Here is a 14,968-nt window from a genome sequence, read left to right on the forward strand (position 1 = left end):
GTGTCTTAGCTTAGTTTTTAGCCCCTCTCCCACCTGTCCTGTAACCCATGAATGTTATGGCAGTTAAACGTGGGTGTCGTGTTCGGACATGAGTCGCAGTGATTTTTGTTTTAGATGCAGTGAGGTGGTTCACGTCCTGGTAAGATTTCTGGATGTCTGCCACAGCTCTAGTTGGAGCAAAAGCAAAAATATTCTCAGGAAAACTACTCAGTTTTTCCAGGGGTTAAAATGTCGTGTGTGCTGTTAGTGAACATAGTAAGAAATTGAGTCATAATAAGACAGTGGAGGCTTATGTATCAGGACACATCTGAAAATACCAAACATCTGCGTTCACCAGCTATGTGGTTGGGAAGAAAAACCTAAAAGGCTCTGAATTTGATGTGTTCCCGCAGTAATAAAGGGTTATTTAAATACTTCTGAATCACTTTGAACTGCATTATCACAAAACTATAAAGCAACTAAAAATAAAACTAAGTTCTGGAGATGACAAAGCTCTTTCTGAATGTGTGACATCCTGTGGGATCAGACCTTACCTGAGTTTTTCTTCATTCAGACACTTACGTGTGAATGATGATAATAATAAACTCATATCAATGTCTTAATATGTTCAGCAACTTTCATGCAAAGATGCCATAAGTCCATTATTGACAAGAATTAAACAAGGTCAAAACTAGATAATAAAAAAACAACAACATGACAAGTTGAAAAAGAATGCCTGAACTTAGAAGTCAAACTAAGATAGTCCATCAACTTCTTTTGAAAATACCGAGGTAGTCAAGGCCATGACCACAGAAAGCAGTCATGACAGAATGGCTGACATTCTTACAGGTTACATGTGTGAAAGGGGCTTGAGATGATGTAGGAGTTATTTTGGTGTCATTTTACATTCTAACGATGTCACCTCTGTGCACCAGGACCTGCAGGCAGCCACGGTGAACCCTGACCCCAGCCTGAAGGAGTTTGAGGGTGCTACGCTTCGCTACGCATCACTCAAGTTAAGGTAAAATACAGATAGAGGCGCACACACGCACAAACAGACACAAATCCCACCCTACCTCTGCACATGGATCTGTGTGAGCTACAACAGTCAGAATAAAAGGTTTTTGTGTCCCTTTTTACCTTCCTTGCTATCCACTGGCAGCAGCTCTCTCTCGCGTGCACGCGCTCTTGGCCTCTATCCGAGTGCTGTGTAGTTAGTTTCTCTAATCTTGTGTTAAATCAGTGTTAGAGTTAAATAACATCAGAACAAGCAGGAAGTTAGTTCTTCTACTCAGGAAATGGCTCCATGTTCTCTATTAGTGTAATGACTACCCTTAGCTTTGGTAAGTTCACACACAGGACAGGAACCTTGTTAACAAAGCAGCAAATGGTTGTTGTAGTTGTACAGGCAAACAGCTGAAGTGTATAAGCATCCTGTATTTAACTTTTCCACTTTTTTTCCCCCAGGAACCGTCCAGCAGCAGAAGAGGAGGAGTCTAGCAATATCAACAGTGACCCAGAAGCAAAGGTAAGGAACCTTTACCTTGGCCTTAATTCAGCCTTTAAAGCCTTATTATATGTTATGTATAATTCACATCATTCTGCGGTTATTGTAGTTTACCTATTAATAAAACATGTGTAGAGGACACTTAAAGAAATAAAAAGAATATTTTTGTGTGCCAAACAAGCAGCATTCGGCATTGCAACTGTGACACCCTGTGTCAAAATAAACTTTATATATAATGGTGTGTGACTGGCACAGTATTTATATGCATCTGTTTGTATTTCTATCATCTTTTGCAGAATCTAATGTTTCTAACCTCATAGTTGTACATAGTTGTGTGATCTGACTCTTAAACACTGGAATAGAGTTAACATCCTCAAGTAGAAATGGCTTCTTGTTTGTATGTATGTTTTAGTCTGTTGATGTCTTTAGCCTCTTGGGTTACTGACACTGTTTATGTTGGTCATGCAGGCTGTTCATGTACTGTACCTCAGAGGGAAGCGAGAATTAAACAAAACTACCCCCCAGTGGTGAGACAGAGAAGTTCAGTTCCCTGCTGCATATTGGTGCATTAATTACTGTGGCCTCTTTAAAATCAAAACCTGAGATTCAAATGAGACATTTAAGCGTTTAATCAAGGATCAGGCTCAATATAACATATTGCTCAGTAGAATGTCAAACAGACTGATACTGTTACCAGCAAATGTCAGCTTCAGCGTGTAAAGTTCAGTTAAGAATCCAACTAATTGAGCTAAAAAATACATTATTTATCCAGTCTGATACAGAGTGATTTCACTGAATGGCACAGCAAATTGCAGAATGGCAAAAATACATTTGAAAGGAGAGAGTGTGTGTGTGTGTCGTTTTTCCACAGATGGTTGAATAGATCTAAAGCATCGCAGATTAGAGTTTAAAGCCAGCACTCGGCTTGTCGACGTGGTGCTGATTTGGATGTCTGGTGTTTGTTTCCCTCTGTGTGTTTGTCTGGCAGAAACGTACAATCCTTAGCAACAGTGACATTGTGATGAATACCAGACACAAACACAGACGTACAGTCAGGGCATCTGGACTGGTAGCGCACTCTGACACATACACCAGCGGCAGCAAACAGCCCACTGCATTATCAAGATTGGAACAGTGCCTTTCTACCTAGTAAGGGAGTTAAATCCAACCAGGACCTCATTCAACAACAATTTGTATCTACCAAAGGCCAGAAAACCTCAGTAAACACAATCTGCCCTTCAAATAAACTAACCTGAAATAGTTGGGATGAAATCATTGTACTAATCAGTCCCTGTAAGAAAGAAAACCAAACTAAGAATCGGACAAACACATTTTTATATTTCGCAGAGATTATCACAGCTGCATTATGTGTGTTGTGCAGCTGCTACCACCTGCTGGTCTGGATCAGTGACACAGCTTTGGCCACAGCTTTCCATGTGGTAACATGGAGAGAGCTACTTGGGGATCATTTGTATATTTAATATGGAGAAACCACAGATCCCGTCTTAAATCTCTTAAAACTGCTCACAGGCTCGAGTCATTTCACCGTCAAAATGAAAATGATTACATCAGTCCCAGAGCAGCTGACAGTGTTGCCAAGCAACAGTAAACATTTTCTCCCTTTAGGCCAATGTTTACTGGCATACTTAATTATCTGTTGACAGATATTAAAACGGACTTAGATAAAATCTTACCTCCAGTTCTCACTGGACAATAGACAAATACATCCCAGTGGAACCATGTGAGATCATGTGAATTTCTCCTTATGTGCGTGATGCAACCATAGTTTACGAAAGAAGGAAAACTTGGGTAACTCTCTGATTTCAACAGCACTTGAACATGCTTCAAGTGAATCTTTTTGACATGCACATTTGGATGTTTTCCCCTTCTCTGACCTCTTTCATCCGCTTTCTCTCGGGAGTGTTGTCTGAATGGACTTCAGAAGTAAAATTAATACTTGATGAGGGCAGATGGATGGGTCTCTCTCCTTCCTCTCTACCAACATGCTTTGTTGTCTTCATCTGTTTACCTGTCTCTTCGTGTTTTTGGAGTTCAAACTTTTTGGCTTTGGCAGGTTCAAAACTGAGTCTATTTAAACAAAATGACTTTGCTTTTAAAGCTTCAGTTGGTAAGTCGACAAAAGTGAAAGTAAAGTCTGTGACTTGGTCGGAAATTTTAAGACGATACAACGTCAGGTCCCTCTACATCAGGTCCCCCCCCCCCACACACACACACACACACACAGATCATGTAGCCATAGCACACACACAGAAGGCATAACGCAGGAGACTCCAAAACGATCTCACGTCTCAGCATGAAACACACGGGCACAATTAGCTAACTGTAACAACAACAGTCTTCTCGGTCGTTGTCCATGGAGGCACCAGCAGTTTTAAATTTTTTGGCTGCTCTGCCATTGCAACAAGCTGATAGCGAGTTGTACGAGCTGCGATTGGCTGCTCCTCCTGCCCCCTCTACCTGACTGGTGGATCAGCACCGGGTGCGGTGGTTTTTGGTCTGTAGGTGGAGCCAGAGGAGTTGGATTTTGTCCTAAATTACCCTTTTCATGTAGCCTGGCTAACACCAGACCTCAATGTAGATTGAGATTCGACTTGCTGCAAATATGACTGAATAATTGTTACCAACTGAAGCTTTAAAGTCACTCTCAAAAAAGGTATTAAAGTCTGCAAAGAAACAGCCACTTAACTGTGTGATAAAACTTGATAGATCTTTAGATACTGTGTTGTACATAGCAGTGTCATCACTTGTGTGTCTGTTTCCCTCAGTGTTTTGCCGTACGCTCTCTTGGATGGGTGGAGATGGCTGAGGAGGACCTGGCTCCTGGAAAGAGCAGTGTTGCTGTCAACAACTGCATCAGACAGCTGTCCTACTGCAAGAACGACATCCGAGACACTGTCGGCATCTGGGGAGAGGTGAGAGAGGGAGAGTGTAGTCATGCAGTACTGTATGTATTTTGTTTACTGCTCAAATAAAGGGGGACAGGTTTGTAGTTGTTGGAGGTTAAAGATCTGGAGGGGAGGAGTACGTGTACAGACTTAAGAAGATGAATAAAGAGTGAGGGAGGAGCAAAGGAAAGAGCAACATAAGTGTGAAGGGGGCGACTGTCTTCTGAAATGTATGTCAAGACGTGGAGGGAGAAAAGTAGAGCAACGGTATGAAGGCTTTTCCCTCTCTCTGCGGTGGTTGTGTTTAATGTGAAGCGACAGAACAGAGAGAGCATCTGTCTTTCTATAACCTTTTATCTCCCACCCCCTCTTTTTAGGGTTTGATAATTTATTTAGAGGTCTTCTTCACCAAATAGCCCACACATACACACTCACACTTTTATGCACACGCAGGCAGATATACTTTATAGGCAAGTAAAAAAAAAAAAGGGAAAAGAAAAAGAAAAAAAAGCACCTGACCTTTAAAGGACCACTTTCTTTGCAACTGCAGCTGCAGGAAATAAGGATTTTGTGATGAGATCTGAAAAATTTCTATTTGTCTGTGTGCGTGTTTGTCTGTGTGCGTGCGTTTAGGGGAAGGACATGTACCTGGTGCTGGAAAATAACATGCTGAACCTAGTTGACCCCATGGACCGCAGTGTGCTTCACTCTCAGCCAATCGCAAGTATCCGAGTGTGGGGCGTTGGCCGGGACAATGGCAGGTTAGTCAGCGTGACAACCACATTACTTTTCCCTTTCTTTTTCTTTTTTTGTCTTTGAAAATCAAACAGTGTCATTAACCAATCATCTGGACTTATTGAGGTATAATATCCTTTCAGTATTTAAGTTTAGGTTTTTGAATAGTTAATGTGATAGATTAGTCCCCACCCAGCATAACTGAAGTCAGTGGTGCATCACACACACACACACACACCCAGCAAAAGGTCAGGGTGACAATTAAGGGCAGCAGACAGGTAGTGTGGTAACAGACAGAAGAGAGGAGTTAATGATTGATGATGAAGGGATGCTATTTAAGGATTAATTCATCAGTACAAAGCAGAGGATGAGAGGCAGAGTGGCCTTTATTCTCATTCACCTCAAATCCCCACCTGACTCGTCCCCTACTTTCACCTCAGCTAAGCTCAGCGCGGGCGGCTTAACTGTCACCGCGCTGAGCTGCTTCTGCCTTTTGATGTTCTTCAATGAAAGAAAGTGAAGAAACAACTAAGACCAAGTGAACTTCACAAGCCGTTCCTTCGCCTATGAAGGTTAAGATGAATTTCTAAGATAAACAGGGTGTGATTGTTCTGCTGTGTAACCAATAGAGGGCACTGTGCACTGCTGCTGTGTGCACAAGAGTGTGCAAAATGTAGGTTATCAGGTGGAGTGGAGTGGTTGGTAGCTGCCGTATAATTGGAGCTGGCATGTGGTTGTACACGCACGCACACACACACACGCACACACACGCAGGCACTCAGGAGAAGAGGCAACACTAAAAGCCCTTGGCATAGGCAGAGCAGCAGAATTGTGTCGCCTCAGGGATCTCTCGCTTCTCTCATCCACGCTCACTCTCATGCAGCGGTGTGTGTTACAGTATAATTTTAAACTGCGATCACCCTGTCAGATAAAACTGATGTGTGTTTTCCCACTGCTTCCCCTTTATTTTCCAACCACTCCACATCATCTACATATAGCGGGAGATAGAGAGCAGTGGGAATACCTCAGCTGCAGCAGAGGGAGGAGGACGAGGAGGAGGAGGAGGAGGAGGAGGAGGATGGTTAGAGGGAGGGAAGGAAGAAGAGGGGGGTTTTGGCAGTGGAGAGGGAGAGAGGGGTATGAAGCTGCCAGAGGGGGAGGTATGGTTAGTGCTTACAGGGTGTGGAGCAGACAGGTTGAGGAGTGTGTGCCGTATCACCAGGAGTGGATGGTGTGACTGTGTGAGGATGCACCGGTCTGTACAGGACTAAACGCTGAACTGTAGGAAAAAACACTACTGGTACTGTGAGTATACTCGTATTCCTTTATCTGAGTTTAGTTACTTTGGTGTTGTTATAAAGAAGCCACAGATGAGTGTGGTCAGGCCTCTGTCTGTAGGGGATGGTGCTGAGCTGGTGACTCAAGGCTTGATTTTTACAGCCGGTGTGAAAGTGTCCATCTCGCAACATTACAGGAACTCAGGCTGAGAGTAAAACTCGCGCGCGTGTGTGTGTGGAGGGGGTGGGTGGGGGGTTGCTTTGTTTGTGGCTGTTTCTGCAAATCTGAATCTCTGGTATTTGGAAAAAACTAAAAATGTTTGTTTATAATACAGAGAATGAAACGTGCAGCACTATAATACAGGTGTGAAATATTTCTCTTCATTGTACTAAATGTTCAATGTTTTAGATTTTAAAATCTTTAAACGTGTGCGTAGTTATGCAAAAAAACACCAGAAGCAGAAACGGGCTCATGTTCTTATTTATTTATGGGTTGTTTGACTTTGAAGGCGTTTGAGGGATGTCGCTGTAGCAGCGGCGAGGTTTAAATATTGTGGAGGAATCTGAGACCTGGTTGGTGCAGGGATTCTCCCTTTATCTCTCCCACTCTCTCTTTGTCACACACACACACACACACACACACACACACACACACACACACACACACACACACACACACACACACACACACACACACACACACACACACACACACACTCGCTTATGGATATGGATCGGCGTGGTCTCCACATGTGCCACGAAACATATTATCCCCATGTAGATTACAGATTCTCACAGCAACCTTGACATTTGCAGAGGCGTCTGCGTGATGATAAGATCATATTAGATTGAATTAGATGCCCCCTCCCTACCCCATCCCTCTTATCGTCCCTCCTCATACGGCCGTTTTTATCCTGCACTCTTCTTTATGCTTTTATCGTTATTGTCTTCTACATTGTTGCAGTTCTCTACCAGTTTCCTACCCCAGGGCAGACTGAGGATGGCTATGTAGCCGAAACATTTCTGTTCAGTTGTCGCTTGTTTTTGTTTTACACACCATCGTAGCACTTGTTATATTGTTATAGTATTATAAAAAAACATTTTTTACCATTAAACATGGAACTTTACATCTGTCAACCTTTGTAGTGGACTTTCCATTTATTTGACCAGTGTGCGAGCCTTTCCCTGCTACCCCAGCGCTTCACATGTCTCCTCAACGTATTCCTCACTCTTCTTCTCACTCTCTCTTCTCAGCAACTTCCTTTTTATACGACTTTTAGAAACTCCCAGCCTATTTCCTTAATTTCGTTCAGGAAACAGAATCCATCAGCAGCCAATTAAAACTAATAGTGCCTGAATAGGACATCTCTCTGCCCTGCTAACCCCTCCCCATCCCCTTTGCACCTCATTTAGTTTCTATAATTCTTTTCAGATTTCACCTCAAGGTTAAGCATGCATTACGACTGCCTGCAGGGTGGCTTTGACCCCTTCCACCCACACACATACAGTACATATACATGTACATGTACATATGGAAATGACTATGTCCTTCAAGGTTAATCCTCTATGTGTGTCAGTGGGTCTGTTTGTCACCTTTACCTCCTGTTCCGCTGTAGGGAACAAGTACAATGTCTTATTTTTTTTCTCTTCTCTTCTTCTAACTGTCTGGTTTTCCTCCCTTGCTTCCTTGGACACAGAGAGAGGTAAACACATTCTTTCCCTTCATCCCCTGACCCTCCTCTAGTATCTCTCCATCATCTCAGCCATTCCTTATTGTTTAATTTCCTCTATGTCTCATTTTTTTCTCGTCTTCAAAGTGGCTCTTGATGTACTGTACCACTGTGTGCGCACACTTAGAGATGTAGGAAATGAAGGTGACCTCCTCTGTCTGTCTCTGTCCACAAGCTTTTTTTTTTTTTTTTTTTTTTTTTTTTTACAAGTATGCACACTCATACATCTTTTGTGGAGAGTTTTCCCTCAGGGTCTGAGCTCAGAAATCTTGTTAACCCTCAGGCCTGTGTGTTTCCTATTGCCCTGCATATTGCAGCACTCGTCTTGAAGGAAGTTATTCAGATTGGTTTTATGTGCGTTTTTGACTGACGTAAATCATGTATATGTGTGTGTGTGTGTGTGTGTGTGTGTGTGTGTGTGTGTGTGTGCGCACGTGTGCTGTGCCGGTTTAATTTGGAGCCGCTATATTTCTTTTTCACAGTCTTCTACGTCTTCATTCCTCTTTCCCTCCATCTACTTTCCTTCTTCTTTTCATTCCTGTCTTTTCAGTGGAGTTAAATTGTTTTCAGCTCCAGTGGGCCCAGGGGAAAGTTCTTCCCTGCTGTCACTCCATTCAGCTCCCTCTTGCATCACGCTGCTCTATTGATCTCTTGGGTCCATCAACCTGCATGTGTGCGTGTATGTGTGTGTGTGTGTGTGTGTGTGTGTGTCCTGTATTCATCAGACTGATAAAGGTCAGCTCATCTCTCATGTCGTCTCCAAGAGCTGTCAGTCTCAGAAGTGGACATGCACTCACACCCACAGACACACAATAAAACTACACAAAACTTGTCTCATCATTTATCTTTCTTGTCTCAAAGTAGTACTGAGAAAATAGCCCAACAAACCCTCCATTCACCGTCTTCCCCCTGGTGTTTTTCCTCCTTTCTGTGCATCTACACTAACCCTGTGTTTTCCTCTTTCCCAGGGACTTTGCATATGTGGCAAGGGATAAAAACACCAGGATCCTGAAATGTCATGTGTTCCGCTGTGACACGCCAGCCAAAGCCATCGCCACCAGTCTGCATGAGATCTGCTCCCGGGTGAGTGATTCAGGCTGGAGGAGGGTGCGGACATGTGGCCAAGTTTGGATTTTGGCAAGTGGGCTTATAGCTGAAGCGTTTGGACTTGTTGGCAGAACGTCTCACATACCACTGAACAGAAAAGGCTGGGAGACAAGAAAAATGTGCTCATGGTTATTATCACAATTCAGTAAAAAAAAAAAAAAAAAAAAAAAAACTGAAACCTGTCAAAAATGAGAAGATGGCACCAACTTCAAAAACAAAATTGTTTTATTTTTATTTTTTTATTTTTTTTATCGCACTACTATTACACTTCATTTCCATATCTTCACACAGAGTGTCTCCAGTCCTCAAATCTCTCTACTCATTTAAATATTAGGAAAAACACAGATATCACATAAATTCTTAGGTGAATACAGATAATTATAAACAAGGTTAGAAGAACTTGTGTACTCCTCTTCAGCCCCAACAAAACACATTTTTTGCTTTAGATGTAGGAAGGATGCTGTCCAACTTTATTTAGACTCACATTGTGTTGAGTCCAATGTAGAATTAAAAAGTTCCTGATTTTCTCTGGTGCTTCCATGCTCTGACCATCTTATAAAATATTTGTTCTTGAAATGTCATTTTTTTAGAGAGAGAATGAGACATTTGTCATCAGAGCCTTCATAATATTCTGTACCCCTCATTTTATGGTCAATTTATTTTATAGATCATGGTGTGTTAAGTACAGACTTGTCACACAAAAGGATAAATAAAGAAGTGCAAAGATTTTGTTGCAACAGAGGTCGTTGAGATGCAGATTTGCTGCGACAAACTCTCTGATTAAGGACATGTATAATTTATGTGTGTGTGGGTGATTTTTGCTGTTTTCATCTGTCTGACTCTGTGATTGCATGTGTTTCTCTTTGTGAGAAGTGCTGCAGGAAAAGCTTTTACCATACTTGAGAAATAGGAATGTGACCTGGTTAATGTGTGTGAGTTTATTTCTCTGTGTGTGAGTGTGCGTGCATGCCTGTGTGTGTGTGCGTGCATGTGTGTGTGTGTGGGTGCTCCCCAGGTGAAGTGGGTAGACATTTTGACAGTATCAAGGGTGAAGCTGCTCTAGGTTTTCCTCAGCTCTTTCTTGTTGACTCTTTCATCTTTTTTCTCCTCCCTCATCTTCTTGCAATTTCTCACATTTTGCCTCCTTGCCCTCCCCCCTTTGTGTCTCTGCCATGTTATACCAACTCTGTTATACACTGGGGTTTTTTTTACACGCTATTTCCTCATATTTTTCTACGTGCTTTTGCACTTCCCACTCTATCTCCCTCTCTCTTTCTCTCCCTGACTCTCTTTCTCCGACTCTCTCCAGATAATGACAGAGCGAAAGAATGCCAAAGCGATGGCAGGAGGCTCACTCCAGGACAGGATGCAGGCAGGACTAGATCTCCCTTTACAAGGTAGGCTTCATGCATACAGCATGCCTCTAAGTGTGTGAATGTGAGCTTTAATGCAATAAGTGGCACGTATCAGTAGATGAAAGTGGGTTGGGTTTGTACTTCTGTCACACTGGGTGCATTCAAACTGTCATTTGCAAGAACAGTGAATCTAAAAAAAATAAATGTGTTTTCATCACATTGTCCAAAATCATCAGGAGTTGAAAAGACACAAAAAGGTAGTGTGATAAATATTGTATTGGCATGTTAGATATCCTGTAATTGTATATAATTCCTTATATAGAAACAAAATATGGTATTGGTAATGTGAGACAATATTCCTGGTTAGGCTTGTGAGTGTTTCAAGTACGTTCATAGTGAGTTTTTGAATCAGTTTCTAAAATCATGACAACTAAAAAACAAGTCTGCACCATCTCCGAGCGTCTGTACTGCACGATTGAACCAGGGAGAAAATCTGTCCAAAAAGCCAAGAATTACGGCCAACACAGATGACAGGCTGAAAAAGACAGTGTGAAAAATGATGTCGGTGAGAAATGTTTTTGACCGCTCACCTGACAAGAGCCTGACAGAAGAGAGCATGAGTATGTGAGTGACATACAAAGATATGCAAATGTGGTTTTACACATGGCGGTATTGCATATTCATCTTACACGTGAGAAAAGGTTTTAGCGATGAGAACTTGGTTCTTTTGAGATTAATGGTGTCCTGGGGAAACTTCCTCAGCAAGATGTGAGTTGATGTGTTTCAATTTCTCAAAAACGGATGTTGGCGGGGGGGGGGGAAGGGGGGGGGGGGGGTCACATTTTATAATGAAGGTCGTCCTATGTTTAGAACAATTAAAATCAATCTATGTATTTGCGAAGATCCACATCCATCACTGTGAGTAAGTGATGGCTTGATGGACCTACTTGGCCTTGAAGGTGCCCTGCTGAGTCCGATGGAAACAGAATAATGAGCAGAGTCAGTGTTATTTTACTGCACTGTTTGCATCCATGTTTACTTCTAATATTCTTCTTCCTTTCTTTTTGAATATTTCTACTCACTGTGCATCACTGATGCCCAGTGCCACTGTCAGCTGTCCACATGCACAATACAAACAAAGCAAGAATCCCTTATGTTTGCCCCATACGTTGCTTCACAGCTATACTGCTTCCTCCACAGGGAAACATTAACAGTTGTTTATACTTTACAGAGGAGTTACTAGTCCAGTGTTTAATATCTGACTTTGAGATGATCACTTTGACAGGAAAGTTTTCCCTTAATATTTGAATAACCAGACAGATGTTGGTGGCAGTACGACAAGCTTCCATGTACTTCCAGTGTAGTAGAGCAGTGTTTCAGCAGTAGATCACATTGATGCATATATATCTCAACAAATAAATGTTTTGTAAAGAAAAAAAAGAAATCATAATAAGAAATGAAAGAATTAGTTCTTTCACGTAATCAGGATGACAGCTAATTCTGTCATCACTCACTGTTTCCTTTCATTTTCCCTGTCACTGTACCAGTGGAAAATAATTGGCTATGTTGCACTGTGTCATTTACATAAAAACGTGACAAATCTAAAGTAAAAACGTGAACCATTTATATGTGCTCACATGCAGTAATTAACAGATGTGTGTGAAGGAACCTCATCTTAAAGTCATCTGTAGAAAGCAGAGTTTAAGAATTACCTGGAGGGAAATTATAATAATCTATAATCTATAAAGAATAATTTAACATTACAGTCAATGGCCTCTGTTGAATTATCCATCCTTTATCCAGAAAGGTTGTGACATTAGATACAGTGGACACCAGCAAGACAAGAGTATGAGTCCAAATATGAATCTGGCAGGCTACACTTAAAGGGCTGTCTGTAAATATATAGATTTACATGAACCAAAATGTTTACTCTCATGAGCACCTTTTAAATGTGTGTCTGGATTCTCCCCAGCAGAGTTCCCCACACCAAAGACAGAGCTGGTTCAGAAGTTTCAGGTGCTCTACCTGGGGATGCTGCCTGTGGCCAGGCCAATAGGTGAGTTTGACACACGACCAACATGCAAACATACACATACTGTATGCAGTGTAATGGTGCATGCTGCAGTTTGATAGTTTGATTTCAGTTACTTTTGGATGTTTATGTTTTTGTTTGTTTTTCACATCTTCTGGTCCAGGTATGGACATACTGAACGGAGCTATAGACAGTCTGATTGGGTCTTCCAACATGGAGGACTGGACTCCAGTAGCTCTGAACGTGGCGGATGCTACTGTCACCATCAGCAAAGATAAGGTCAGACACACAACTGCTGCTGCACATGTACATATCTCTAGATCTACTACCCACAATCCCCTTTATTTGGCTTGATAACAGTCTGAGAGGTTTGGCCAACCACTGGGAGATTTTGATACGCCTTCTTTGTAGAAACCAACCACCAGTCTCTCAAGGCTGGAATTCATAAACTCCTGTACGCTGTTGCCGACTTCAATAGCGAAAGGTAATTAAATTGATGTACGGGCAACAACAGCAGTTTCTGGTTGGGGAGTAGCTTTGTTGTCAGATAAGGACAAGGAGAGAGACTTTACAGCAGCGTTGTCTATATCCGAGAACAACACAACAACCTTTTATTTCCATCACCCATCACAGCAACATCTTCTGTTGTCTTTGCACTTTGCTGTTAATTTCAACTTAAATTAGAAAAATAGTGGATTGTCATCCATAAAGATAGGAGGCTGCCTCCTAGAGTAATGAATGAATGAATGAACAAATGAACTGCAGCACACAGACAACCACTCCACTCAGGTTGAATTTGCATATTAAGTCGTCACAATGTTCAACCATGCAGATTACATAAAATTACTTTTTTCCCTCTTCATTTAAATAAGTTATGGATTTCAGCTTTAGAAGAAAGGCACTTAAAGCCCAGCTGCTCCAGTGGACCTGTTTATTAGGAGGCTGCAGTTTTAATTGGTAGCTCCCCCGTATGAATGTGTTTAACTCTTTGAAGCATGGGAAATGCTGTATGATCGGACTTCTCTTGGATCTCAGTGTTTTTCATTTATTGTTTGTTATTTCTAAGATAGGTACAACTAAACGTGAACTATAAATGTTCATATCTCACACATTATGTTTCTGATCAGGATGAAGAGGAAGTGCTGGTGGAATGTCGTGTGCGTTTCCTGTCTTTCATGGGGGTTGGCCGTGACGTGCACACGTTTGCGTTCATCATGGATGCTGGCGGGCATCGTTTCGACTGCCACGTCTTCTGGTGTGAGCCCAACGCCGGGAGTGTGTCTGAGGCTGTGCAGGCAGCGTGTATGGTGAGTCAGTGAGTGCCGAGACAAGAACTGAAAACACAACATCAATAATCTGAGCCAGCTCCCACTGTGTTTGTTTAGAAATGAAGGAATCTCCCACTGTGTTTAATTTCAAATTACAGTTGTGTAATTGTAACAATGATAACTTCAGTTTCAAAGTTTCTCTGGACTGCAGTGGGAGTGGAGAGTTTCCTTTTTCATTTCAAGGTAGATTCAAGCAAAACATATCACTTCACTGTGTATAACTTTATTATAACGAGTTGGTTTCATAATAATTGAACTTAAGGTACAAAATGCAAAATAAAAAAAAAAATAAATAAAAAAATTGAAACTTTAAAATTATGTTCAAACCAAGGCTGGAAGCTGTAGACATTTAGAGCCTCTCTTTCTGAGAGTGAACGTCCTTGACTTTAGTTTTTCAGTCTTGACAGATGGGTGTTTTACTGTTCAACCAATATCCTCTATTCGACTTTAAATGGGACCCTCCGTCAAAGCACTGTTGGTGTAAAACATGCATTAAAATCGAGTGAAGCCACTTAAAGTTAAACTATGGTGCCTTCAGCATCACTTGTCTCTGAAAGAGGACGTCCTTGCGAGTTATCTGGTATAGATTTCCTGTTTAAAGTTAAGTGTTTAAATTGTATTACGTGTTGTTTACTGCTTTGCAAGACAAGTTTTCAGCGAGACACGTGTCCATTGAGTTAGTAACCCGCATAATGCCTTCACGGTGTTTTTATTTTATCATTATAATGTCCGTAATCGCTGCCCAGAATGCCCTCTGTGGTGTTTCTGCTCTGATGCAGCTCATTAGTGGACGCTACTCATCTTCCTCGTCTCTGCTGCATGTGAGTCACAAGATTAGTCGACTGCTGGCCGGGCTATTGATCACACATCAGAACTTTGGATATATGAACACACACACACACTCACACACACACACACACACACGCGCACGCACACACACACACACACACACACACACACACACACACACACACACACACACACACACACACACACACACACACACACACAC

General features: G+C 41.9%; 1 protein-coding gene across 4 annotated transcripts in view; it reads left to right on the forward strand.

Annotated features, from left to right (window-relative positions):
• apbb2b (amyloid beta (A4) precursor protein-binding, family B, member 2b) overlaps positions 1-14,968 on the forward strand; it is a 30,010-nt gene that overhangs the window by 10,812 nt on the left and 4,230 nt on the right. For 3 of the 4 annotated variants that reach the window (XM_083977623.1, XM_083977625.1, XM_083977626.1), the window contains 9 exons: positions 915-1,000; positions 1,447-1,507; positions 4,273-4,419; positions 5,026-5,153; positions 9,103-9,217; positions 10,551-10,638; positions 12,572-12,651; positions 12,785-12,907; positions 13,756-13,935. In XM_083977623.1, coding sequence (XP_083833749.1) covers positions 915-1,000; positions 1,447-1,507; positions 4,273-4,419; positions 5,026-5,153; positions 9,103-9,217; positions 10,551-10,638; positions 12,572-12,651; positions 12,785-12,907; positions 13,756-13,935 — 1,008 coding nt within the window. Of the gene's footprint in view, positions 1-914; positions 1,001-1,446; positions 1,508-4,272; positions 4,420-5,025; positions 5,154-9,102; positions 9,218-10,550; positions 10,639-12,571; positions 12,653-12,784; positions 12,908-13,755; positions 13,936-14,968 lie in introns of all 4 variants that reach the window. The other variant, XM_083977624.1, reaches the window with a different exon arrangement.

This window comes from Trachurus trachurus (genome assembly GCF_905171665.1).
Source record: "Trachurus trachurus genome assembly, chromosome: 1".
Classification (NCBI taxonomy): domain Eukaryota; kingdom Metazoa; phylum Chordata; class Actinopteri; order Carangiformes; family Carangidae; genus Trachurus; species Trachurus trachurus.